We start from the raw sequence: 26,396 nt of genomic DNA, 5'->3' as shown, positions 1-26,396 counted from the left end.
ATGTCGGGCGGGGAGCTCGACGTTACCCCCCCTGTCGGATCGTGGTCGGGAGTTTGGGGCCACTCTGGGCGCGATGACGGTCCAAGGGAGGGTTAATGGTAATGCGCAAATGTTGAGGTTGATGATGCGACGCGAATTTTGATGGAAATGGGTGATTAGGGGTCGTGGTTGATGGAGCGGGTGATGGGTCGACTCGTCGCTTGGAGTTGCGATGTTGATTTCGGCGCTCTGGCTTGGTTGGTTGGATAGAGCCCAACCCCATGTCCCGCTGCTGAGCGTGCCGTATCCGCCTCCGCAGTGAGGTCACGTGCTAAGAATCCAGGCACGGACGCTTGGGAGTGAGCCACTGACGGACGCCGCTATTCCTAAAATAGATGCTAAGAATGAATGAAGGGAATTCGGTTGCTCGATATCATAGAACCTAGGTTTATTTACAAGCAAATAAATCTTCTCAGGCATAAGATAGTCAGCATTGATTGAATAGAATGAAGAACATGGCCTCGAGACCGCTTTGTGCGCAGGCGCATAGAGGCAAGTATGCTGCCGTCTCCAGATCTATAGGCAGCGTAAATTATATCCAGCTCGTTATTCAGCAGTCATTCAGCGACCTACTACGGTATCACGGACTATATTGATCATTGCACATGCTCTGATCCAATTCACCCCAACTTTGTAGTACTACTAATGGGGCATAGCTCCTTGATTTTATCGCACGCAGCTCGGGGATTCATTCGGGGCTTCATTCGGCTGACGCAGGACAGTCTGATACTCATCGGGATTTCTTAGATTGATTTGAAGCGTTCCCTCTTTTGTAAACTCGACTACAGAATGATGCTAAGGCCTCCCCCAACATTTAGATCATTGTTGATGTTACTGGACGGTTGCAAAGAATGACAACGTTCTAGTATGTGGAACACCATTGGGCTAGCGATATGGTGGGGGTTTGAGAAGCTTGATCGCGGGGTCATTGGGGGTCGCCCACTCCTCGCAAATCTCGAACCCAAGCAACCTTGCTCAAGGAAGGATGAGGTCGTTCTTGTTCAGCAGTCTAGCATATGGAGCACTTTAAGATTTAGCATACAAATATCAAGAAAATCACTGGATGATGTCTATATACGGAGATCGTGGCAAATATCCAAGCACATGTTGTTCCCCTCGCTGGAAGCTTCGCCGAGAGCGCGGCCGAGGGATCCATTCAGATGACGGCGGTACCTTTGAGTGCCACCGGGCCAGGCGTTGAACCGCGCCATTCACAACCTCCAGAACCTCTGAGAGTCATTTTCTTCCCTGCCTCACCGATTTCACCTTGAAACTTCAGACCGTACATAACACGGAACCTCTTGGCTCATCACTGAAGAAAATCTCATTGTTGTGCTGTTGTTGAAACCCCACCACGCCATCATGCCTGATCAGATCCTCGACGACATATCTCACCGCAGGTATAATCCACTGACGGATTCCTGGCTTCTTGTGTCTCCCCACCGGACGAAGCGGCCCTGGCAGTGAGTTAATCCCTCTTTCACATCAGAAGCTTGTTCTAATATGTTGTAGGGGCCAGCAAGAGGCTGCTGTCGCAGGCTCACTTCCTGAGTATGACCCCAAGGTGCGCTCATGACACCTCGTCCAGTCAAACATGATCTGACCATCCATTCAGTGCTATCTTTGCCCAGGAAACACACGCGCTGCTGGAGGCCAAAACCCAGCTTACGACACGACCTTTGCTTTTGTCAACGACTACAGTGCTGTGAAGGCGGAACAGCCAGACTACGAAGGCGAGTCCTCGTCTAATGACCTGGAATCTCTGCTCCTGAGGGCGCAGGGTGTCAAGGGCGTCTGTTATGTTATCACCTTCTCCCCAAAGCATCATGTCACGTTGGCCGACATGACGCCCAACGAGATCGTGCCTGTTATCGAGCATTGGACTCGCATCTACGCCAACCACCTGGCGGCATCTAGCCCACTCGCGGCGGAGGCCGAGAAGCTGACCATCTCCATGCCCAAGGATGCCGCTCCTATCCCAGAGGAGGAGTACCGCTACATGCAAATCTTTGAGAACAAGGGTGCAGCCATGGGCTGCTCAAACCCCCACCCTCATTGCCAGGTCTGGACAACTTCTACCTTGCCAGAGGAGCCTGGCAAGGAGCTGGTTCAGATGACCAAGTACCGAGCTCAGCACGAAGGCCGACATCTCCTGGGCGATTATGTCAAGCTGGAGCTGGAAAAGGAGGAGCGCGTTGTCTGGCAGAACGAGGGCTTTGTCATCGTTTGCCCTTGGTGGGCTGTCTGGCCTTTCGAAGTCCTCATTCTTCCAAAGCGACACATCCGATCCCTCGTCGACTTTAAGCCTGAGGAACGGCTCCAGTTTGCTGAGGCGATTCAGGAGGTCACCCGAAGATACGACAACCTGTTTGAGTGCAACTTCCCCTACAGCTCTGGACTTCACCAGGCCCCTCTCAGTGGGACGCCCGAGGAGGTGGAAAACGCCTACTTCCACATGCACTTTTACCCACCTCTGCTGCGCTCAGCCACGGTCAAGAAGTTCCTCGTCGGCTACGAGCTCATGGCTGAGCCGCAGCGTGACATTACGCCTGAGCAGGCCACGGTCCGCCTGCGCAACTGCGGAGGAGAGCTGTATCGAAAGAATCTCTAGGCTTGAGGGTCACCGGTTAATCCCAAACAATTTCGCTCTCTATTTTGTCTATAGACCATATGGTGTAGCCTTTTTGGGGGCTGTAGCCATCATATTTACCCTATATATAGATCTTGTCTATACCCATTATCGCATCTAGTTGAGCGTAACATAGTGGTCACGAACAAGAGGCATCCAGATCAAGGAGAGAGAAGCCAGAGTGAAGGGGAAGATCTGGGGCAGACCAAAGGTCATGCTCTTGAAGACGAAGAGCTCGCTAGCAAAGTGTCCCAGCGCAACCACGTAGGTCCAGTACGCGATGGTGTAAACGGGGCCAATGTGCAGGTTGTAGGCCGCGTAGCACCTCACGATGCAGGTAATGAGGGTCCAGGTACCAAACAGCCTGCCCGCGAGAGGGGTCATCTGGTCGGTGGCCTTGGGGTCATTCTGGGCTGACACCAGCTTGTTGACCGAGTCCTCAGGCTCGAACGTCGCCGTCTTGGGTGGGAGCTTGGTGTTTCGGATGAATCGACCGTTGTAGACTCGACGGGAAAAGTGTAGGGTCGCATACGTCTGCAGCGAGTTGCCAATGGAGATGAGAGAGAGCTGTAGCGGTCAATTGAGTGCCGGCCGATTGAAGGAAGAGTAGGGACTTACGATAAGCATGTGATAGGGCAGAATGCCCTTTGCCTCGGGAAGAATAGACTTGAGAAGATCCATTGCCACTGAATCGAATGCAAAATACTCAACAATTGCAATTGTGCGGTCTTAAATTGGCCACAGACTGCGCTGATGTCTTTGAAAGTGCAGGATGGTGAGATCGGCTCTGGGCTTTTTGGTGGGAGGGACCTGTAAATCGGCGACCGCGGGACGGAAGAAAGCTTGGGCCACCTCAACAACGTCAGGGGTAATTAATTGTTCCTGGCGGGCCAAGAGCCGAGGGGTTGCAGATCTTGAGAGTATTGATTGAGGAGCTGTCCTTTTCCCTCCGACAACCTATTCCTTCGAGTTGCGACCGTTTGAATATTCGTCAAAATGGACGCCATTTCCGATTTCTTCCAGCGCGTGCCGCAGCCTCTTCAGTGGAGTCTTGCTGGTATTGGTGCCCTCGTGCTCGGCTCCAAGCTGTTGAGCTATCTCCAGCTCGTCCTCAGCGCCTTCGTCCTGGGAGGCACCAATGTATGTGGCCATGATATCCATGCTGGAGTAACCTAGTAGCTAATTCTGTTTTCTGCAGCTCCGCAAGTATGGCAAGCCTGGTACCTGGGCTGTCGTAACTGGCGCCTCCGATGGCCTGGGCAAGGAGTACGCTCTCCAGCTTGCCGCTAAGGGCTTCAACCTCGTCCTCGTTTCCCGAACTCTGTCGAAGCTGGAGTCTCTGGCTGCTGAGATCCAGGAAAAGTTCCCCGGAAAGGGCCTCGAGATTAAGAGCCTTGCCATGGACTTCTCCCAGAACAACGACGCCGACTACGAGCGACTGGCCGAGCTTATCCAGGGTCTGGACGTTGGTATCTTGATCAACAACGTCGGCCAGAGCCACAGCATTCCCGTTTCCTTCCTTGAGACTGCCAAGGAGGAGCTTCAGAATATCATCACCATCAACTGTATCGGCACACTTCGGGTTACTCAGACCGTTGCTCCTATCCTCAAGCAGCGAAAGCGTGGCCTCATCCTGACCATGGGCTCTTTCGGCGGTTGGACTCCTACACCCTACCTGGCCACCTACTCTGGTAGCAAGGCTTTCCTTCAGCAGTGGAGCAACGCCCTGTCTTCGGAGCTTGCTGATGACAACGTCGATGTTTACCTTGTTCTGAGCCATCTCGTCACCACGGCCATGAGCAAGGTCCGCCGCCCCAGTCTGCTTGTCCCCAATGCTCGCAACTTTGTCAAGGCCGCACTTGGAAAGGTTGGCCTGGGTGGCTACCAGACTGCCCCCAACACCTACACGCCCTGGTGGAGCCATTCCTTCATGCTCTGGCTGATTGAGAACGTCCCTGGTGTCAACAGCCCCATCACCATTTATTACAACAAGAAGATGCACGTGGACATCCGACGGAGGGCTCTGCGCAAGGCGGCTCGGGAGGCTAAGAAGCAGTAATTGAGATGGTCATGGATGGATGCTTGGGAAGGATGGGCGCAGTGGATGAATAAAACACGTGGAATTAAAAGGAGGAATGTGATGGCAAGTAGAGGCAGTAGAGAAAGTAATTATGAAGGATGTGAAAACACGGGTTGTGTGACAAAGAATCTATGTCACTGAATCTCCCTACATAACACCAACTTCACCGAGTCCTATCAAGATGACCGGCGATCGGTTATGTCTCGGACGTGAAACGCAGAAGAAAGAATACCAGCAACTTTTGCCTAATTTCTTTCACAAAATTGTGCCTTGCTTCTAGAATCTTTGTCCACTCATGACGCGTAGCATCGTGGTTGCTGGTCCCAAGTCTCAGCCTTGCGCCCAAATGGTCCTAGCGCCAAAGCCCCAGTCGCGAAAAATCCGGTGCTCCAACTCCAGCCTCCCCAAGCTCTCGTCAAATTGTTTATCACTGCCACAGCGTGTACTTCTGACCATACATCCCATCTCAGGCCGGACGACGACGCGACCGACACGACGAGCTGCGACGAGGCTAGAAGCGCGACTTTCGGATTCGAGGCTTTTCCTGCCATCCTCCAACACGCGCAATCCCGTCGTCTTTGCATGGTGGTTCGCGACCTGCGTCCAGCGGTATAGCACGGCATCGCTGAAGCTGCAAAGGCCCGGCGCGGGTCTCGATATTGCTGCCCATCATGTCGTTCCCACAGACCACTCCGGTGCGACCAGTTCCAGGCGCTTTTCTGAATACTCCGGCCGTTACCTCGAGGTTCCAGTCGGGCCCTGATCCCGTGCGCCGCCAGCTGTTCCAGACAGCTGAGAGCAGCCAGTCTGGCTCGACATCGAGAACTGCCGCACCGACATCGACATCTCGAGCCGTCACCACGACGACACCTACTTCGAGGACACCTACGAGCGAGAGTCTCGTGGCGCCGACCGCGCTGCCACCTCCGCGATCCGAGAATGTTCCTCCCGTCGTCAAGGCAGCCAAGGCCATCAACACCTTCCTCCAGGCCGATGGCCGGTTCCCAGACCTGGACTCATATTGCAGACGTAGGTTCCCAGTGGTTACAGTATGAAGAAGATAGCTGACAGCACTTAAGAGGGCGCGTCCTCTGAGTATGACCTTGAAACTACAGAATCCCCCATGGCCCCCTTCCACAAGACGCAGATGTACCCCATCCCGAACCAAGTCTTCGATCACTACAACACTGGCGAGCTCCAAACCTTGATGGGTCTTTTTGCAGAGATCAACCATGCTTGGGTTGTTATTGACAACTCTTTGTTCCTCTGGGACTACACCCATCCCGACCCTGAGCTGATCGGCTTCGAGGACCAGCCGCACACGATTCACGCTGTTGCGCTCGTGCCACCCAAGCCAGGTATCTTTGTTGCAACGATCACGCATATTCTGGTTGTTGCTACGTCTTCGGAAATCACCCTTCTTGGTGTGTCCGCGACCGACACCCCTGCTGGAACCAAGGCGGTTTCCTTGTACCAGACTAAGATGCAGCTCCCGCTCCGTGGCACCGATGTTAGGGTCATCAAGGGAGCCGCGAACGGGCGAATCTTCTTTGGAGGAAGCAATGACATCGACATCAACGAGTTGTACTACCAGTCTGAGGAGAAGTGGTTCTCAAATCGCTGCGGCAAGATCAACCACACGAATCCTGGCTGGTCTTCAGTTGTCACTCTACAAGGAGGCTTCTGGTCACACAAGACCCCCGAGCACCTCAAGGACATCGTTATCGACGACTCGAGAAACCTCGTTTATACCCTTTCGAGCCGATCGACGATTCGAACATACCACATGGAGGCCCCCGACCGTCTTAACAAGGTGATCGAGAAGGAGAAGGTGCACTGTCTTCGCGACATTGCGCACATGATCAGCCAGTCCATGTTGTTAAACGATCGATCAAGTATTGTCTCGATCAGCCCAATCTCTAAGCAGGAGGCATCGAAGCTTCACTTGATGGCTCTGACTAACACCGGCTGTCGCTTATTCTTCAGTGCCACCAGCGCAGCATCCTACCTTTATGGCTCCCAGTCAAACATGGCCCCTCAGAGCATGCAGGTTCAATTCATCAAGTTCCCTCCCAGCCAAAACCCTCGCCGGTCTGGTTATCCTGGAGGCGAGACGATAACCGATTTAGAATCAGCCATGCTGACCGAAAGCCGACAAGGTGCCCGATTTGCGCCCGGATACTTTCTGGATTTCGTTAGTAGGGGCTCCAATCCGAACGAGGATACCCTCTTCGTGTCTGGCCCCGAGACTGGTCGTATTAAGGACACGCCCCCGACAGCTCCGTTGAAGTACTATGAAAGCGCAAGTTGGATCGACATTGGAAGCCGGGCGGAGGCCGTTGGCCTGATTACGAAGCCCTTCTCAGCAGCGCCACAGCCCCTTGGATTTGGCAACGAATTGGCTGTTCAGTTTGATGAGGCGCCCAGCGAGTTTGCGGTGCTCACCAACACAGGTGTGCACATTATTCGACGAAGGCGATTCGTGGATATTTTTGCTTCGGCGATCAGGGGCGCCGTGGGAGATGAAGGCTATGAGCAGGTCTGCCGCCGGTTTATTCAGCTGTATGGTCGTGTTGAGACTGTTTCAACTGCCCTGGCTGTAGCCTGCGGTCATGGTGGCGATTCTCGACCAGGCGCTGCGCGTGCGATTGATCAGGCAACAGAGGACCGGGCGAGATCTGTCTTTGTTGACTTTGGTGGACAGCCTACCATCACCGAGACCGACGGCACATCTCTGACTACCGACTCTGTCAGACTCTCCTCCCGACACGACGCCCTGGCCCTGTATCTCTCCCGCTTGATTCGCCAGCTCTGGAAGTCTGTTGTCATCACACCTGGCACTTCTGCTACTGGTGGTGTTACCATCAGCTCTACTATCCCTCTCCCTAAGTTGAGCGCGGTCCAGGAGAACCTCGAGCGACTTCGACGATTCCTTGATTCCAACCGGGGTCTTATTCAGGGCTTGTCAGGCCCGTCCGATCTGCAGCATGTCTCCAGCCGTCAAGAAGAAGTTGCCCTGCAGGCTGAGCACCAGGCTCTGCACGCTCTGCAGAAGCTGATGGAGAGCATCTCTGAGGGTATCTCTTTCGTGCTGATGCTCTTTGACGAGCGAGTTGCCGACATCTACACCCGTCTTGACGCCACGGCTCAACAACAGCTCAAGGACCTCACTTATGAGAAGCTTTTCTCGCAAACCGACGGCAAGGACCTCGCTAAGCTTCTGGTTAAGGCTATTGTTAACCGCAACATCGAGAGCGGTTCAAACGTTGAGACTGTCGCCGACGCCCTGCGAAGGAGATGCGGTAGCTTCTGTAGTCCAGATGATGTTGTCATCTTCAAGGCACAGGAACAACTCAAGCGAGCTTCTGACCAACCTCCGAACACAAACCAATCGCGAAGCCTTCTTCACGAAAGCTTGAGGCTCTTTGAGAGGGTGGCCGGCAGCCTGACCTTTGCCAATCTTCAGACCGCGGTCACACAGTACATCGAGCTCAAGTACTACGCCGGGGCGATCCAGCTGTGCCTGGTTGTGGCCCGGGAGAAGGACAGGGGTAACACGGCTCTGTCATGGGTCAACGATGGAAAGCCAGCGGGAGACCCCCGCGCTGATGCCTTCAACGACCGCAAGCGCTGCTACGATATGATCCACGACGCCCTGAGCCACCTCGACGCTGCTTCAAGCAGTGAGCCCGAGATGGTTGATGGTAGGCTGACATTGATCGCCACTAAGCGGCTTGAGGCCTACGATGTGGTGAATGGGTCTGATGACGAGGTGTTCCACTTTGACCTCTATGAGTGGTACATTCAACAAGGCTGGACCGACCGTATCCTGGCCATCGATTCGCCTCACGTTATCACCTTCCTCCAGCGTCTTGCTGGAACTAATGTCGAGCATGCCGATCTGCTCTGCCGATTCTACACAAACCGTAGCAGGTTCTTTGATGCCGCCGAGGTTCAGGCTGAGCTCGCCAACTCTGATTTCCCCATTGGCATCAAGGACCGTATCCGACTGCTCAGTCTGGCCAAGGCCAACGCTAACGTCGCTACTACCGGTGTTAGCCGACAGCAACAGCAGTTGCTCAACCATAGCGTGACTGAGTTGCTGGAGATTGCACATATTCAAGACGACCTGCTCGAGCGCCTCAAGGCGGATGAGAGAATCGATGATGAGCGGAAACTGGAGATTGAGGACGCTCTGAAGGGCAAGATTCAGGGACTCTCTGAGGTGAGTTATTCAGGAGACAGGGTTTGCGAGGCACAATCGCTAACCTATTGCAGCTGTTCAACGACTATGCCGACCAGGCGGGTTACTATGACCTTTGCCTTCTTATCTACCATGTTGCCGACTACCGTAACCACATGACCATCTCGGGTACCTGGAGCAACCTGATCCAGCAGACACACGACGAGGTCATGTCGCGCCTGGAGAACTCGGAGCCTGGAATGCCCTCGCCTCCTATGCCTTATGAGTCTGTGACCAGCAAGATCCAGAACATTGCCCATCGCACATCCCTCGACAGCTTCATCTTCCCCATCCAAGACCTTCTCCCCGAACTCTGCCGCTACGCAGTGGCACACCAACAAGATGCTACGATTGGTGCTGATCCTAGCTGGCCTGTCCAATTATTCCTCACCTTGGGCGTGTCTCACGACATGATTGTTCGGGTTCTGGAGGTCGTCTTCGATAGCCAGGACTATGGCTTTAGCGGATCAGTTCGCAACCGTATGATCGAGTTGATTGTTTACGTGGTCAACGACTGGCTCGCCGAGGTACGCCGACGAGGAGGTGCAGGCAAGGGTGGTGCTATTGGCCAGTCGGTTGCGGATCTCCTCAAGCGATGCGACGATGCGCTGCCGCCGCCTGGGCATGGTAACAATGCTGGCGGAGCAGACCTCGCCGATGTCAGGCGTGTGCTCAAGGCTCTCAAGAGAGAGGTGGATGGACTGTCGCAACGTGTGCCGACTGGAAGCCTCAGGTTTGCATAGAGGGTGAGGTTTGACGGAGATGGAAAACACGAGAAGAAGGAGGGCGACGAGTATCATAGAGCCATAGGATTGATTGGAGCTTGAGTAGTTGTGGCTGCGGCATGTTTCTTAGTTAAAGGGATGATGGATATGCTATAGGCGCCAATTGGCATGAGGGTGCGTTGTACAGGTTCAAAGGTCTATTGTAATTATAAACCAAGGCGGGGGCTCTACGAAGCCTGCCTCGGAAAAGAATGGAATAAATGCCCCAGAGATGACTCAAAGCCAGAGCCCTGCTGGAGAGGAGAGGCTCTGTGATGCTGTTGCTCATGATGGAAGAATAACCTGATGCAAGGTGATATCTCAGCAAGGCGAACGCATGGCAAGTTTGCCTCTCGCCCTACATGACCGTATTGACCGAAAGCAGAGGCGTGCGGCTGACATGCATGCTCTGCACCTTTGACAGGATCTGCTGCGGTTCCCGCGGGGACCATGTATCATGAGGCCCCCCGGTTGACGTGGGGGAGGCTTGGGTTTCTGTGGTGGTGAGGCTTGCATGCGTTCGCCTCACTTTGTGCAAGTAGGCGAACCGTCGAGTGCCACGGCTGTGAGACGAGGCCTCACACTTGGAGACGCTGGGAATGAGGGGTTGTTTATAAACAAGTGTGTAGCCTGGTGGCGAGTTTTGGAGGTATAAGTTGGGTGGTTGTCGCTGGAGTGGAATGCTGCTTTCGACATCAAGATTCACAATCACAACTACAACCGTACACATCCAATCTGGGCTTCCTCATGTGGACATGCCCAATATGGCATTTACAAATGATACCCGATAATGCAGGGACTCGACAATGTCTGCCCTCCCATTCGTTCTTTACTTCACCTGATTTCGACAATCATGTTCCCTACGTATCTTTGAGGGAGCTAGACTCCTTAATCAACAATCGAGACTCCTTTCACGAGTCACATCGATGATGCATGCATACGCATCAAATTACGTTGACCGCGCTTCACTGCGTGAGTCCTTTACCCAGCGATCGCCACGAGCACATCACCACAAGCACATGAGCTACGAGTACACTCCTTCCTACGAGCACATGACTGCAAGCTCATAATGAGCACCGCTGGGGCCCACGTTTTCCTCCCAGCTTCCCCAAATCGACAACTACATACTTTGTGAAGCTGGTAGTCCATACCGACAAGACCACCGATGATTTGGTATGGCGAGATGAATTTATATAGTTATCCAACAGCCGGGCGGCGAGGATACCTGACGATGCGAACCTCACCTCGACGAGGACCAAGGCATCGGCTTGCAACACTTTTTGGGATAAAAGGAGGCTTTTGTATTCGCTCTTTTTGGATTAGAAGGGGTTTTACTGGATCCGTTTAGAAGGTGATAGAGAGGGTTAGATGGAGGTGTGGCTTGCTTGATTGCTTTGCGAGTTGGGATGAGGGAGCTTGTTGGGTTTTAGAGTCGCTTGCTTTGGGTTGTTTCACTTTCCTTGTAAAATTGAATGCTCGAATTTATAATGTCGCTTTCTTTCAATTGGGTTGATGTGTGGATGTGGTGATGGTCGTTGCCCACGCCTTGAGAGTCCAAGTCTGGACGACTACATGGCTCTATCCTCAACACTTGCATAACCGATGTGACTGAAGGAAGTGATAGGAATAATTGTCTCATATTTGCGCGTGCTATAAAACATTCTGGGGACCTTGTTGAACACTCCGAGATAGTCTCCGTACAGCGGTGACTTTTCGGATACTTCTCTCAAGGTGCCTATATATCCATGCCCCAGAACCCAGATTTCCCTGCTAATGTGAATAAATCTCTCGATGATAAAGAACGTGTTTTCATTCTCAAGAAAAGCTACAACATATTTCAGCATGTCCAGCACAGAGGCAGCCACCGCCATGAAGACGCTCACAGAGCTGTACAACAGTCCGGAAAAGGGAATCATGGAAGAGCAGATGCTCTACGTCTCGCGACACATGATGCCCAAGCTGATCGCGCCTCTACCTCGACAGATGGGTATCACAGACAAGATTTCGACGCCAGTGGCATTCTTCGACAATGCCTGTGGCAGTGGTGTGTTGACTCATGAGGTTCAGCAGATACTGCCCAAAAATGTGCTCGAGAAGAGCACGTTTTTGAGTGCAGACAATGCGGAGGGCATGGTGAATCTCTCAAAGAAGAGAGTTGGACTGGAGGGATGGGTGAACATAGAGGTCAAGAAGTTGGATGCAACGGTAAGCCGATTAAGACAGTTGGAGTTGTCGGATACTAACGAGTGATAGAACACTGGCCTTCCAGAAAACAGCTTTACCCATGCGGGACTTGGCCTGGCACTTCACATCATCCCAGATCCCGATGCAGTACTAGCTGGTGAGTCAATATCTTGAAACCTCGAGCAAGTTCTGACGATTGCTAGACGCCAAGCGCATCCTCAAGCCGGGCGGCATCTTTGGTGCCACGACATTTCACAAGAGCAACGTCTTCTGGCAACCCGACATGAGATCCGCCTTCGAGTCATTCCCCTTTGACGCGCCCTTCCTCAAAGAAGTAAAGATGCAAATGCACAACCAAGGCGACTGGACAGATCCAGAGTGGATCGAGGGTCACCTAAAGAGCCAAGGGTTCGTGGACGTTCAGGTGACGACCAACCCGGGACGCTACCACATTAAGAATGCTGAAGAGTATGTGCTTTCTTTTGGGATGATGCTTGCTTGGTTGATGAATGCGGCTTGGAGTGAAGAGACGAGGAGGGAGCATCCGGTGGAGGAGGTTAGGGAGTTGTTGAGGAAGCATTTGGAGGAGAAGTATGAAGGGAAGGGGTGGGACGTTGAGTGGAAGGTTATCTGCCTGACGGGAAAGGTTGAGTGAATCTAATTGCTAATAGGAGAGATTGAGATACCATGGACAGTCTGTTTTGGATCTGGCCTGAGGCATAATGGGGGAAGGATGGTGACATTTGCAGCCTGTTAGAGATGCACTAGTTTGCACAATGCCTCGTTACCTGCGCCCGCCTAGCGTTGAACATAGCGCTAGGCAGCAGTTTCAGAGGATATTTAGAGAGTTACTTAGATGCAAGAAATACTCAACGTACCTTATTGGCTTGCGAGCCTTGAGTGATCTGGCCGCCGGCCTTGAAGTGCAGAGGCGGAACAAGGCATCCAAAAACTCGATGCGATAGCAACATCGTGATTTTTTGTAGTATAACAGAGACTTTTCATGACACTTGAAAGCGCTCGCCTACTTGCCAGTTTGTCTCCTTCATCCACGAAAATGCCAACAGACTTGCGTCGGACAGTCTCAAACTCCTGAAAGCGGCCCCCCTTTCATCTCATTGACGTACCAACCAGCAAACGAATAGGGCACCGGTCACATCGATGAAAGCAGGACTCTAGCCAAGTCCAAGGAGAGAAAGAAAACATAGTTTTATGCTTGCTAACAGGATCGTTGCGCGCGGGTAAGTCGGAAACGGCCCGTCCCCGGGCGCCGCGATGTTGTAGAAGTGAGACGTTACTCTCGGAAACGGTTATGCGGCTATCCCCGCGACTGTCTGCCTCCTTGGTGTATACCATTTTCATTTTGGATAGAAGACTTCAGTGCAAGTCATAACGTGTTGTTAGGGAACGATTGAATATGACAAAGTGTGAGGACATACAAAGGTCTCATCTAGTAGAGAGCCCGCCAACGAGCATCATCCAGAGCAACAAGATAGGGGCAAAGACTGGGGAGGTAAACCAGGTATTTTCTTGACAATGACATTGTATACCTAAGAATGAAAATTCAGATTTATCGGCTTGGGTTTTGCATACCCTTTCTCCAACCTGGCTATATGAACGCTGGCGGTAGTGTCGACTGGCTCGTGGTGGAGGTGCTGAAGGTTCGGATTGACTTGATGTCGGATTGAGCCCCCAGACAACTTCACTTGGCGCAAGTAATGAATCAAAAAAGCCCCAATAAATGAAACACACTACCGAGAAGAACCAATTTACCATTCTTTAATATCAGCATTCGTCACACGCTGCCCTACATCTTCAACATTCCCGTCCCCCTGGATCAACTAGCCACGTGATCCGCCGCCGGCATTGGAACCAGGGTGGCATCTCCACATTGTTCAACCGCGAGTTTTGGTGCTTGGCAAGAGAACGTACGCAAGCCTTTTGATCGAGCCATGTCATGATCTTGATTGCCCCGGCGCTTCAAGCTGTCAAGTCGAAACCTCTTGCGCCGCTTCCCCCAACATGTTTGCCGCCTTGACTTGGGCCGTCGTCCTCGGCGCATTGTCGCCCTGGTCGCTGCCGCTCATGAGGAAGGGCTTCCGTCTTATCTGTATGGCGCTTCGATTCCTGTCGAGTGCATGAGTCGTAGCTCGTACGTTGCTGTCACTATCAAATGTTCTTCTGTCCGCTGACTTTGTTCCTAGGGAAACGGGCGAACATCTCGAAAACGAAAAGCACGAAATCGAATGGATCCCTTTCCCCGTGTGCAACGAGACCGGCCGTCCCCTCGAGTTCAACTACGGCACCGAAGGCGAGACCAACTGCACCATCCCCATCGTCGACGACCCCTTCTTCCACCTTCTCGAGTTCTATATCCACTCGGACGCGCCCCTATCGTGTCGTCTCCCCGCGCGACCGGCTCCTGAGGTTGAGGTCGTCGGCGAGAAGCTGCCCGATAGGCAGTACATCCCTCTCGTCTTTGCCCTCGCTGGAACACTCCAGCTGAGCCACATGCACGTCAGCACACACATGAACGTCTTGCTGCACAGCACGCCCAAGCACCACCTACACCCCCACGACAGCGGCGTCCTCGACTCGGCCATCGCATACAGCACAAGTCCCCTGAGCCACCTGCAGGGCTCCTTCACGAGGAAACTCGTTATCGGCGACCCTCTGCCTCTGAGCCTGTCAGTGCGCTGGTTTCCTACGCCTGCACTGCCTAAGACCGAGGGGCGCGTTGAGTGGCAGGGCTTGGGCGGCCACATCTACGCCAGCACTGTCTTCTACAGCCTCGTGTCGTTTGGCGCCGGCGTGCTAGTCGCGGCCATGTACACACTGGGCGTCGTGCTGCCTAGGAGGCTCAAGGGGCGATCACTCGGCGGTGCGACTCCCCTAGGATACGGGATCAATAGTGTGGGTAACGGATGGGGATACTCGAAGCAGCAAAACAAGAGAATAGACTAGAACCTCTTTTTCGCTGTTCACTCGTGCATTTCTGGAGTCTTAAGGACGGATCTTGGGAGTTGTTTGGGAACATGTGATATTTGTAATCTGAAAGCCTGATGATAATTCATATGCGGCTTTGTACAATCTTATTCCTGTTGCCTTTTCATCTACTGTGTCTTGGCCTTGGTGTCGGTGCTCACACGACGTAGAAGCCTTGTGTACATGTCAACGGCCATGACGCCGGCTTTCAAGCATTAGCTTACACCCATATTGAACATGTCTGAACACTTACGGATGATGAGAAAAGGAAGATAAGTGCCGTAGAGAAGGTTTGTCTTGTGCTCCTCTGAGACGAGCTCCGGACCCATAGGAATCAACTCGGAAACACACGCCACGGTGCCCATGCCCGTGAGGCAACCAAAAGCCAGGCCAGCAAGTTCAGCCGGGCCTGAGGATGGGCTCTTGGAGGAGAGCTGGAAGACGATGTAGATGGCCAGAGGGCACTGAACGAGCAGCTCGAGCCAGAGGAAGCCGTGGAACCAATCGCCAACAAATTTGTCCCCGAAGAAGGGATCCCCCGAGACGGTGAGGTAGGTGTCGCGGATGATGGTGAGGAAGTGGAAGGGCGCTGAGGGGTTGCCGTAGAGAGAGTCTGGGTAAAGAGGGGTGAAGTCGAGGACTGGAGATGTTAGTATTGAGCATTGAGTTGTTGCGAGGTCCCTGTTGTGAACAGAGCCAGAGCAACTCATGAACACACAGAGCTCAATGGCATAATTGCGACAACAGAACAACTACATACCAAACATGCCAAAGAGCTGCACCGAGATGATGGCCAAGTAGACCCAATCGCGAATTGGTTTCTGAGCCATTGTGTCGTCTGAGTAACTGATCAATTGGTACTCAATTGGAGGTTGAAGGACTGTGAATAGTGTCTTCTGTTACTTTTTTGTTGATCGGATCTGCCGGCAGATGAGGGGGACCCTGCGGTCGGGAAATGAAACTCGGTGAGGCTGACCCTGACCCGCCAACGGGGGACGGGGGATGTCGGCGCCGGAATTGCTTCTTTTGGTCAGGTTGCATGCATGTAAGATGATTATTTGTTACACAAGGAATTTATTGCTTCAATCCGTAGAGTCTGTATTTTGATGCTTGAGCCGAGTTGTGTCCAATAGCCCAGAGCGATGAAAAGTGGTGATATAATGGTAGGGCTGCCTAGCCGGGAGCCCGTCTATGGATATCTCAATAACCCAAATATAACCCAAATTAATATACAAATAAACCTGACCTGCAAGTCTTCAATTCTAATGCGCCGGTGCAACACTTGCAAGCGACGTGTCTAGAGCATCGGCATCGTATCCCGTCATCAAATCCGCCCAAAAGTCATCGTCAAACTGGAAATTGGCTGCCCAGTCTGGTGTCGGCTCAATCACGCTCTGTGTCTGCGCCAGCGCTGCACATGGAGTTTCCACATGCTGTTGCTGTTGATGCTGCTGCTGTTCTTCCTGTGGTATCTTGGTCGTGTACCATTGCCGAATCCATCGGACTTTGAAGCTGCATTTGAGAAAGACGCTGCTGCCGTCTTCCATGACCCGACGTCTTCGGTCGAGTCGCAGTGCTTCTTGATCCGCCGCTTCAAACTGATCGCTCAGACCCTTGAGTGTATCCTGAAAATTGAGTCGTCGCCGAGCAAGGCTGGTGTCCCAGTCTGGAGAGTTTTCCGAGAGGATGAGGCGCGAGGCTGTGACGGTCACAAAGGCAAGGACGCAGTTGACCGTCACGGGAAGGGTGGACATTTGAGCCGCGGGAATGGCAAGCTGCTCCTGGAATGAGTCTGCTACTGCTTCTAGGCATTTCCACATGTACTCGGAGTGCTGGAGTGGTTCCATGAGGGTTCCGTCTGAAGTGTTGAGGGGGGCTGCTCGCATGAGGATGGTGGGCTCGTAGAGACGGACGAGCAAGGTGTAATAATGAGCCCAGAATGCATCTTTTATACTGTTAGCAGGTGTAAAGTGTCAAGGGGTGCATGAACTTACGATTCTGCTTGACAGAGTCTGGCTGGAACTTGGAGAGTCTCTCCAGCTCGCGATGGACGTTGTTCATGGTCATGGCAACATGGCCTCTAAATGTCGGGGGAGTAGGATCCAAGTAGTCGACGGCGGGTATGGCACTGAAGCCACGCTCAGCTAGGTGCTGCATCCTGACGAGAGCCACGAGGTACAGGTCGGACTCGTATTCGCGTGCCTCGATGAGGTGGTCGCAGCATTGCGACAGATGATTGCTCCATGGCACAATGGTGTTCTTTTTAAAGAATGAACTCAGTCTGGGGTCGTCAGTTATTAATCAGTAAGATAGAGTACAGCGACTTACATGGCTGTTATGTAGTACATCCCCAACACGGCTCTCTTATCCTGTGACGATTGATCCGTCTTGATCTTGGAGCAGGGCTTGCCCATTGAAGTCCACGCATCTCCTAATAAGCTACGCGGAGCACCGAGGATAGCTCCCGCTGGTCTGTCTAACCTTAGATCGATTATAAGACCGATGGCCAGCTGGATAATGCTGGTGACCTGTAGATCTCCATAGAAGTGAAAGTCGTTCCTTGAAGAGTCAGTTAGTATTCGACCACACTCAGATAATGATTAACTTACCAAGCTAGGTAGACCAATATCCCCTGAAGAATGTCTAGTGACCTTTCCTGGCCCATGACTACATGCTCGGCGAGGTACTTGCGGAACCAAGCCTTGAAGTCCATCTGCACTTTCTCTTTGAGTGGCGAGACAACAGCCAGAATAGTCCAGAACAAGAATCTCGACTCGGAATAAAACTCATGGGACGCGAGCGAATCCGGCATGGGCACAAAGGGAAACTCGGGCACATAGTCTCGACGATATACCTCTAACCGTTTCGCGGCCTCATCATGAGTGATGCGGAAGCCTGGGAACAGCTCCAGGTCTGCATAGTCATCATCAGAACGCCCGATGATAGGAGGCGGGAGGCGATCAGGGGCAAGCTGAACTGCCTGGATGTCTTCAGGGATTGGCTGCTGCGCTGGCACATCTTGAGGGCTCTCTGGTGTCAAGGGGAGAGGCCTTTCTGAGCAGCGAGGAGGGAGACGATGCCGTCAATCTTTTTCTCCAGTTGAGCCACCCTTCTGTATGAGAGTGTCAGTGAGGTGAAACAAGGTGGGTGAGATTACGTACGTTGACTTTCCGCGCTTTTTCCTCTGTGTTGTTTCTGGTACTCGACACTCTAGCTTCATTCGAGAGCATCTGCGATAATGAGCTTTTGTTCTTTTTTGCAACAGGGTGTTTCTCACCTTGAACAGCTATTCTCTGATCGTCCAGCGCCTGAATTAGGCCACTGGCACTTCATTTTTAGTCGAGCGCAGTTGACGCACGCCCTTGTCTTGGTCTGTTCTGCTGTTGCTCCGGACCGGGCGCTTTCGCCGCTCCGACTGACTAGGCAGTCCTCCATGGCAAGACACAGATGAGGGCACAACAAAAGAGTGAGTCGACGCCAAGAGGTTAAGAAAGGTTAAACAAAGGAGTAGTATTTACGAAAAATGACTAAACGAGAAATCTACGGAGGTTGAATAAAGTCGCGAGGTCCGGAGGTAAGGGGATGTTCAAGGTGATAAACCCGGGAGTCGGAGGGCTTTTTAAGGGCCGGGTTGCCTGTTTCAGTGCCAAAGCTGACGACTTGACCCAGTTTTCATGCTGACGGCTCGGACACCGGGTGTTAAAATGATGTCCGGTGTCCGACTTCATTTGCCTACCCTATGCTTTGGGACCTATCCGACGATAAATCCTCTCTTCCGGCGTTTAATGCCTCGATAAAAGACTCTATCAAACAATTAGTATCCGCGTGCTATAATCCGTGTTACAGGTCTTACCTCCGAGCTTCCAACGAGTACTGAACGACTCAAGAGTACTTCGCAGCTCCCCCAGGTGCTCACCCGCAACGTCGTCCACGCACAGGCGATCCATGCGAATGGCAGCGCCCTGCAAACAGCATATGCCAATAAAACAGGGTCGACTGTTATTAATCCAACCTCTACGGCGGACAATCTCGCCCTCGGTGTGAAATGTGTCAAATACGATGTTGTACACGCTCTGAACAGCCGAACGTGTCGCGGGGCTGCTGAGGGCGGATATATGCGTGTCACGCAGACAATACAAGATAGCCAAAGCGCTTCTCACAACGTCAGTCCAATTGGCCTGCTTTCCAACCAGGTGAGGATACTTGCCTGAGAGACATGGCTAATGCCTCGCATAATGGAAACGACTTGCCCTGTGTTCTGGTTATGAGAGAGCTTACCAGCCTGTGGAGGTTTGTTTCTGCTTCTTCTCTTTGCGCTGGGTCTGGATTCACCATGTCGTCGAGTATCTTGCCAATGTGCAGAGCGACCTGTGCCCGTGCCACAAACTTGCGGGGTAGGTCGTCGCCGTGGAGATCCTCATCTGACGCCTTGCTAACTGCGGCACTTGCGAATTGGTGGTTGAAACCCACGGATTGTGGTATACGATAATCGAAGTTGGATAGCATGATGGTTCTATAAGCGTCATTGAGATACTCATCAGTCTTGAGTTCACTTGATAATGGTGGCATATACCTATCAAGCAGTATGATCCCGCTCCAGCACAGATCAAGTTGCGTTATCTCGGGTCTTTGTATCATGCCTCGATCACAGCCGTCCGGTTCCAGACTCAGCTGCTGCGCGAGACTCGTGCACACACCAAGAGTCCCGTAGGCATCCTTGCTCATGCCATGACCAAGTTCGTATGCAGCCAGTAAAAGACCAGATTGGAGCAAGGCAATACTTGGACTACGAGCTGATGTCTGAAGGAGAAAGAACAGGCGTCGAGCTGTGCGGTATAGGGCGGACCTGACTGAATGGTTTGGGTGCTGGCACGGTTGTTGTATAAAGATGTGGATGCAAACAAGCAAAAGCGCGGTGACATCGTTTTGATATCCCGGGTATCCAAGGAGGTGACTGATATCAAGATACAGCTGCTCCTTGTCCAATATGGGAAGCCAGCTGTGCGCAATGGCAAAGTAAGTCTCAATCGTGGCGGGCAGGTCTACGCCGCCTGCGCTGAAGATGTCTTGGATAAGTGTGGACAGCGTGGGCTGAGCATGGCTGCCCTCATCACCCACGCTGTCGTCACTCGCACAAGCTGCCCATATCAAGTAGCGCTCGGCCAGCAGGGACAGGTCGAAACTGCACGAGTCTCGAAGATGTACCAGCACAGCTGCCTCTAATTGCGTTCCTGGCGAAAAGGGGCTTGTTTGGGAGCTGGCCGTTGCTTTATAATCACAAGCAACCGCCTTCCTGTGTCATGGTCAGTGCCATGGTTCCGCAAGGCGCCACGGAAATAGGCCTGGTGGAGAATGGATAAAAGACGTACGAAGTGCAGCGGGAGCACTGCGGGAGGAGCCTATCACATCGCTGCTTCTGGCGCCTGCAGTTGAAGCAGGACCCTGGAGCCAGTTGATCTGGAGAATGCATTGCGTAGAGCAGAAGATGAAGAGTTGTCGTGAGTTTGCTCGACTTACAATCTGAACAAGGGTCGGCCGTGGGTGGATGTCTTTTGAAGGACCTGTCAGCCTGTGTTGGGAATAGCTCCGGAGCTAGCAGGGGTCGGCCGATACCTGCACACGGAACTCTGGTGGGTCCGGACAGCTACCCTAGAGCCGCAGACATTTGACGTGTTTGGTGGAAGGATATTTTATGTAAAAATTCCGAGTATTGAGTAAGCACAGCGAGATGGGCACATGTTTTACTTGCACAAATGAAGTCATCCCTGCTGGATAAAGGTAGCTTGAGCCGGTGCCTGACGGGTGGGGCCGTGTAGCCCAGATCCCGATTCATGTCATGCAAGTTGCGAGCAGGGGTTGTCCGTAGCGTCCGATTCAGAGTGTGTATTGGAAATAGACATGGAGTCAAACTCGACTTACAAGATCATTGTCTATTCCAGAGGCTAGATTGTGTATAAATAAGACGGCCTGGTCGTCTCTGAAAAAACTTCTCTATAGCAACAAGCAAGCAAAACATCCATCTCATCATTCACCACCCTCTTCTCGATAAATCTACATTTCATCAACACACAATGGCTACTCCCACCTCCACCAGAGCTTGGTCTCTCTACAAAATCGACCCCAACAGCTTCGATGGATTGGAGCTGAAGGAGAGCATCCCACTTCCCAACCTTGGCGACCATGATGTGTTGGTTCAGATTGAGGCCGTCTCGCTCAACTACAGAGATCTTGCCCTTCCAAGGGTAGGACCAATGACACGTCGAGCTGCAAAAATACTTGCTAACTTTGATGCAGGGCCGTTACCCTTTTGCAATGAACTTGCCTGTTGTCCCTGGCTCGGATGCCTCTGGAATCGCTGTGGCGGTTGGCCCCAAGGTCACCAGCATCTCCAAGGGCGATAGGGTGTGCACACTCTTCAACGAACTTCACCAGGCTGGTGAGATCACTGCTGAAGGAGCAGCAAGCGGCCTTGGAGGTGCCATCGACGGCACACTACGTCAGTACGGTGTCTTCCCCGAACAAGGTCTTGTTCAGGCACCGCAGTCCCTGAACGCCATTGAAGCTAGCACCCTGACCTGTGCCCCTCTGACATCATGGAATGCTCTGTATGGACTGCAGTCCAAGGCTGTCAAGGCTGGTGACTGGGTTCTGACCCAAGGCACCGGCGGTGTGAGTCTCGCGGCCATCCAATTTGCCGTGGCTGCTGGCGCCACCGTTGTGGCCACAACATCTTCAAACGACAAGTTCGACGCCCTCAAGAAGCTGGGAGCTTCTCACGTCATCAACTATCGCGAGACGGCCAACTGGGGTGAGGTCGCGCGAGCGCTGACCCCCAAGGGTTTGGGCTTTGACCATATCATCGAGGTTGGCGGCCCGGCCACTCTTGCGCAGTCGCTCAAGGGCATCAAGCTCGGTGGTGTCATCACCATTATCGGGTTCCTCTCGTCATCGGACGAGCAGCCCCCGCTGATGGACATTCTCAACCATCTTTGCATTGTTCGTGGTATCTTTGTCGGATCCAAGGTGCAGTTCGAGGAGATGAACCGTGCCATTGACTCGATCAAGATGAAGCCTGTGGTTGACCCCAAGATCTTTTCCTTTGAGCAGCTTAAGGAGGCTTATCAGTATCAGTGGGATAGGAAGCACTTTGGAAAGGTTGTCGTGCAGATTGGAAACTGAAGGGTTTTGTGCTAGGATATAAACGTGGGATTGGACACTGGCATTCAACTCCAGGCTAATCGCACATAGATGGAAAATGAAATATCATGTAAAGAATTTGACTCATGGGGTGATCTCTCAAGAGAGTGAGAAGTTAAAGAGCTTCACTTGGTGCAATGCAGGACATTCCTAGAAAAAAGGTGTTTATTCACTATCTAAGTATTGGCCCCACGTTGAGTCAGGGCGATGTTTTTTCATAAATTGAACAAGGCAGAGGTTAAGCTCGAGCCTGTCATCTCAACCAAGTCTTGCTTGGGAGTCCGGATCTCGTAATCGGATGGTTTTTTGACAAAGGAAATCTAGATTCTGCAGAGCCATCTTTGTGGCTCCCCAAAAAGTTATCATCGGAATAGCCTCGTCGTCTTCGTCGGCGGTAAACTCACCTTGTCCTTTCGGTGGTGTCTTGTAAACACTTGCGTTCAGGCCGTTGAGTACTTGGGCATCGTGGTTCCGGTTCTCGTTGTTGCTTGTGCCTTGGGAGTGGAGGCCAGGTGTTGGAGGATTGTCGTCATCTGCTCAAAAGTCAGCATATTCATCCTCGCGTAGTCCAAGCTTTACTCCCCCTTGTCCGCCTCCTCGCCGCAGTCTTCATCCTCGGGACTGCCAGTGTCAGGGTCAGAGGAGGATGCGACCGGAGCGTCAGAGGGAGAGTCTTTGCTTGACTCACCAATCGTCTCGGCCGTGGTATTGGCGTCATCCTGACCATCCTGTTTCTTGTTAGCGGAGTCCCGGCCCTTCTTGATGGACTTACGAACCTTTGTTTCATTCTCGAGGTCGTCGGCGGAAGCGACCTGGGCAACCTCGGAAAAGTTGCGGGCGGTTCGGCGACGAAGGCGTCGCTGTTCACGGCGGCTGAGCGGTTCAGGCTCTGCTGCCGCCTCGGGCGCGTTGTCGTAGAGTGGAAGACTAGAATTCTCCCGAGTGGGACGGATCTCCTTCTGCCAGGACATGATGGACAGAGTTTTTTGTGTTTTTGGTGTGGGTGAGGTGTTGAGTTTTGTCGCGAGTGCTGTGATAAGAGGTTTCGTCGTGAGTGTTGTCGTGAGCGTTGTTGTCAAAGGTGAGGAGAGGAAAACAAAGGCGGATGAAAGGGAGGCTGGAGCGTATTTATACTCGTGGGGGTGAAGCATTTGTTCACAGGTCCTTGTCTTGTTTCAAGAGGAAGTGTAGTTGTTCAGTTGTCAACCACACTGTGCTGACTATGTGCTCTATAATTCACATAGGCCGATGCGAGGAGCAGGTGGCCAGCAATGAATAGTCATGAACAGCAAGCGTGGAAGATTCCAGAAAATGATTGCTGCCTGAAATTGCTGTGCTTATGAGGATAGGGAAAAACAAACAAGTGTTTGATGGTTGTTCGGGAAGTTGCCGGTTTGTTTGCTGGCATCTGTCATATGTGCGTGCACGTCACGGGATTGCCTGCAGGCAGCCGATGATTTCAGGGCCAAGTCATTCGTGTTATACTCGAGTACGCGGCTACTAGGCGAACTGCGAAAGGGTAATTATAATTTATGCTGCTAGGAGATGGTTCTCACAAGCACTTGCACGAGTAGGACGTTAGGTATAGAGTTATGCTGTTGGGACGTTCAGGGAGCCAATGCTTGGCACGCAGACTTCTAATACCTAGGTGCTTATAATATGGTGGGTCATATCTAGATGTTTATTGGCATTTATATTAATCGCAAAGTTAAAGATCAAAAACTAGGCAAGGTAGGTTGGGGTTGCATAACGAGTTATCTCCCAACCTAGACTTTATCAAGTCTCTGCCATTCGTTATTGATAACTTGACTCTGATTCTAACCTTAGTTACTATAGGAATGTTGCGACTTCCCATCGAATCGCCAAGTCTGTATGCCAATTGTCTGCCACCTTGTTGGGCGCAGACCTTTGGGACGAGGTCAAGGATAACCAACCCATTACTGTCTAAAAATAGACCAAGGTGCAGAGATAGTTATCGACCTGGTTATTGCAATTGGCTCAAATGAATCGCATTTGCCGCAGCCTGATGTGCCAAGATGCAGCAGCAAAACAGTGCGGCTGAAGATAGCGCCTATAAATGGGTGGGCATCTTGATTTCCAGCCTGATTTTCTTTTCTCTGTCTCTTTATTTGTTCCTTATCTTCCTTCTCCTTCTATCGTTCTTCTAGTCTTCCTGTCTCTCTCTCTTCCTCCTCCCTTGGTGCTACCTGAGTTTGGTTCGCAATGGCTTCTTGTACTCCGTCCGACTCTGCGGACCCTGATGTCGCTGGGATTGGTGTAAGACAACCATAGTTATTGTTAGTGAAGGGAAAAAGAAATGCGACGTACTGACAGATATTTCGAATACAGGTGCTGATCTCGTTTGCTGCCTCGTCACTTCTCACCATCCTGGCGATCCTCGTCGCCTACTTTGGCCAAGCGCTCCGACCTGATCGATATAGCCAACTTGACGAGGTCATTCTTACTGGGCTTGGCCGTCGCTCAAAGGCTAGCAATGAGATCCGAAAGCGGCGTATCGCAGCTTTTGAGTCCTTCATCAAAGCCCTTTCCGACCAACAACTATTCACCAGTCTGGCCCTCACGGTAGCGATATACCTGCTTCGATATGGCGTGAACGGGCTTGACGCTCGAGTATCTGCATACTCGTACTGCTTGGCAGTCAACATCGCGCTACTTTCTTGCTTCGTTCACCTATCTGCCGTGACCATTCTACGGGATCATTTTGAAAAATTCAAGCGGCTTCGGAATGTCCGAATCTTCATCATGCTCATTACAATCGGCTGTCTGATACCCCAACTCGTCCTGACGCAGCTTATTGATGCAAGCCTGACCTTGCGATGTGCCCTTGATCCCGACGAATTCTATTTATATCTTGTCTGGACGGACAATACATACGGCCAGACGATATTTTTGGCTACACTTTCGATAATATTGATTATCGCCTGGAGCTATCTTCGCAGGTTACTTGAACTCCTCTCTCCATTATTTAGAGAGTCACCCGAGAGACTGTCTATCGCTGCCCTTCATTAGATTTGTCAGTGGCCATCGGCCGATGAACAAGACAGGTTCGACCAAAAAGCAACCGCATACATTGAAACGCAATGTTCGGAATTGCCTACATATGGAGGGATGGTGTTGTATAGACGGGTACTGGGTATTGTGATCTTTGAGTTTCGCCGGTCATTTATCGCCGAGATCATTTGGTTATTGTTCTACACCACCTATGCGCTGTGTCAGATACTATTCTTCGTCTTCTGGGGCCCGGATCCTGGCGCCTCACCTGTAAGCTTCTCTTTGGGCTTCGGTCAGATTCTGCCACTAGTACTTCTTGGGCTCCCGGTCCTTTCTGCTGGTGAGCTATATTCAGGTGAGATCTGGCGGGACCAATTTTATACGCAATCGTCTTGACTGACATGATCTAAAGAATGGAAAAGCCACAATATGACGGACGAACAATCCGTTGAACTTCAAGATATGACGGCTCGCGCCAACCCGCCGCAACATCTCCTCACCAATTCAAACCTTTCCCTCACCCACACTCAGGGCCGCCATTTGAGTCTATACGACCTATGCTTTGAACATTACGCTAAGATCACAGGCAGTTTCACGGCGTTGCTCGTTATAATTTGTGCGGTGCTGGTGATTTTTAGTGGAATTGTGTTTTCTGGGGCTATCTGGAGCAGTGTCAGAAAGTCAGACAACTTGGACTATCTCACTGTTGGATACTCTTTTACTCTAACTTTCTTTATCGGGAACTTACTGACATTTGTGTTTTCTTTGGTAACAACGCATATGTGGATTGTGCGGAGGCAGCTCGAGCGGCCGGCTAGCATTGGCACTCAATGGTCAAATAGGCTTGTGGTTTGAGGTTCGAGTTGTAAATGAATTAGCCAAGGGCTTAGCCACGAGTATATACTCCGACATGAACTGGCAGCTCTTGTTTGTATATTTGTCGTTTATGGTGGTTGGAGAAGAAAGACTTTGAGGTATCCATTGCAATAAACCTACCGTCTGATTAGGACTTGGCTTTGACGAGAAAGGAAACTGCCGAAATACTGGCACGCTTGCCAGCATCCACCTTTCGCATCAAGTACCGGGTCAGGATTGTATTGTGGAGGATCGACGCTCAAGGGTGAGTCACCAAGAGACGTCGTCTAGCAATGACAGGATGAGGCTGAGGTCAGGTCATAACTCAACATGAAACCAACCCTGCAATTTTGTCTGGGGCTGATTGGGAAACCTCGACTCTGGGAGCCGACTACCTTGTAAATCTGG

At 51.9% G+C, this 26,396-nt stretch overlaps 11 protein-coding genes across 11 annotated transcripts; 7 read left to right on the top strand and 4 right to left on the bottom strand.

Moving 5' to 3' along the window:
* Window positions 1–1,401: 1,401 nt before the first annotated feature.
* On the top strand, window positions 1,402–2,650 carry MRS44_010068 (uncharacterized protein; the record flags this gene model as incomplete). The annotated part of the gene is made up of 3 exons (XM_065619984.1): window positions 1,402–1,439; window positions 1,552–1,603; window positions 1,655–2,650. The coding sequence occupies 3 exons, from the start codon at window positions 1,402–1,404 to the stop codon at window positions 2,648–2,650; spliced, it is 1,086 nt and encodes a 361-aa protein (XP_065476173.1).
* Window positions 2,651–2,785: 135 nt separating this feature from the next.
* MRS44_010067 (uncharacterized protein) lies at window positions 2,786–3,349 on the bottom strand (the record flags this gene model as incomplete). Its single annotated transcript, XM_046269982.2, has 2 exons — window positions 2,786–3,235; window positions 3,287–3,349. The coding sequence occupies 2 exons, from the start codon at window positions 3,347–3,349 to the stop codon at window positions 2,786–2,788; spliced, it is 513 nt and encodes a 170-aa protein (XP_046131485.2).
* Window positions 3,350–3,664: 315 nt separating this feature from the next.
* On the top strand, window positions 3,665–4,727 carry MRS44_010066 (uncharacterized protein; the record flags this gene model as incomplete). Its single annotated transcript, XM_046269983.2, has 2 exons — window positions 3,665–3,808; window positions 3,867–4,727. The coding sequence occupies 2 exons, from the start codon at window positions 3,665–3,667 to the stop codon at window positions 4,725–4,727; spliced, it is 1,005 nt and encodes a 334-aa protein (XP_046131486.1).
* A 692-nt stretch (window positions 4,728–5,419) lies between these two features.
* MRS44_010065 (uncharacterized protein) lies at window positions 5,420–9,734 on the top strand (the record flags this gene model as incomplete). Its single annotated transcript, XM_065619983.1, has 3 exons — window positions 5,420–5,777; window positions 5,864–8,973; window positions 9,027–9,734. 3 exons carry the CDS (start codon window positions 5,420–5,422, stop codon window positions 9,732–9,734), a joined length of 4,176 nt encoding a protein of 1,391 aa, XP_065476172.1.
* Window positions 9,735–11,597: 1,863 nt separating this feature from the next.
* MRS44_010064 (uncharacterized protein) lies at window positions 11,598–12,594 on the top strand (the record flags this gene model as incomplete). Its single annotated transcript, XM_046276520.2, has 3 exons — window positions 11,598–11,960; window positions 12,009–12,096; window positions 12,143–12,594. The coding sequence occupies 3 exons, from the start codon at window positions 11,598–11,600 to the stop codon at window positions 12,592–12,594; spliced, it is 903 nt and encodes a 300-aa protein (XP_046131488.1).
* Window positions 12,595–13,961: 1,367 nt separating this feature from the next.
* MRS44_010063 (uncharacterized protein) lies at window positions 13,962–14,903 on the top strand (the record flags this gene model as incomplete). Its single annotated transcript, XM_065619982.1, has 2 exons — window positions 13,962–14,049; window positions 14,089–14,903. The coding sequence occupies 2 exons, from the start codon at window positions 13,962–13,964 to the stop codon at window positions 14,901–14,903; spliced, it is 903 nt and encodes a 300-aa protein (XP_065476171.1).
* Window positions 14,904–15,052: 149 nt separating this feature from the next.
* On the bottom strand, window positions 15,053–15,754 carry MRS44_010062 (uncharacterized protein; the record flags this gene model as incomplete). Its single annotated transcript, XM_046281291.2, has 3 exons — window positions 15,053–15,129; window positions 15,178–15,564; window positions 15,685–15,754. The coding sequence occupies 3 exons, from the start codon at window positions 15,752–15,754 to the stop codon at window positions 15,053–15,055; spliced, it is 534 nt and encodes a 177-aa protein (XP_046131490.1).
* A 432-nt stretch (window positions 15,755–16,186) lies between these two features.
* Window positions 16,187–20,851, bottom strand: MRS44_010061 (uncharacterized protein; the record flags this gene model as incomplete). The annotated part of the gene is made up of 11 exons (XM_065619981.1): window positions 16,187–16,869; window positions 16,919–17,205; window positions 17,253–17,483; window positions 17,534–17,974; window positions 18,086–18,134; window positions 18,778–19,144; window positions 19,203–19,437; window positions 19,498–20,191; window positions 20,294–20,381; window positions 20,442–20,493; window positions 20,844–20,851. The coding sequence occupies 11 exons, from the start codon at window positions 20,849–20,851 to the stop codon at window positions 16,187–16,189; spliced, it is 3,135 nt and encodes a 1,044-aa protein (XP_065476170.1).
* A 144-nt stretch (window positions 20,852–20,995) lies between these two features.
* MRS44_010060 (uncharacterized protein) lies at window positions 20,996–22,103 on the top strand (the record flags this gene model as incomplete). Its single annotated transcript, XM_046272768.2, has 2 exons — window positions 20,996–21,166; window positions 21,219–22,103. 2 exons carry the CDS (start codon window positions 20,996–20,998, stop codon window positions 22,101–22,103), a joined length of 1,056 nt encoding a protein of 351 aa, XP_046131493.2.
* A 593-nt stretch (window positions 22,104–22,696) lies between these two features.
* Window positions 22,697–23,272, bottom strand: MRS44_010059 (uncharacterized protein; the record flags this gene model as incomplete). Its single annotated transcript, XM_046273916.2, has 1 exon — window positions 22,697–23,272. One exon carries the CDS (start codon window positions 23,270–23,272, stop codon window positions 22,697–22,699), a length of 576 nt encoding a protein of 191 aa, XP_046131494.2.
* Window positions 23,273–24,344: 1,072 nt separating this feature from the next.
* Window positions 24,345–25,151, top strand: MRS44_010058 (uncharacterized protein; the record flags this gene model as incomplete). The annotated part of the gene is made up of 2 exons (XM_046276522.2): window positions 24,345–24,398; window positions 24,471–25,151. The coding sequence occupies 2 exons, from the start codon at window positions 24,345–24,347 to the stop codon at window positions 25,149–25,151; spliced, it is 735 nt and encodes a 244-aa protein (XP_046131495.2).
* Window positions 25,152–26,396: the final 1,245 nt, after the last annotated feature.

This window comes from Fusarium solani (assembly GCF_023522795.1).
Source record: "Fusarium solani strain SB1 chromosome Unknown bctg00000006, whole genome shotgun sequence".
NCBI lineage: Eukaryota > Fungi > Ascomycota > Sordariomycetes > Hypocreales > Nectriaceae > Fusarium > Fusarium solani.
This window is presented reverse-complemented; position numbering and strand designations above follow the sequence as displayed.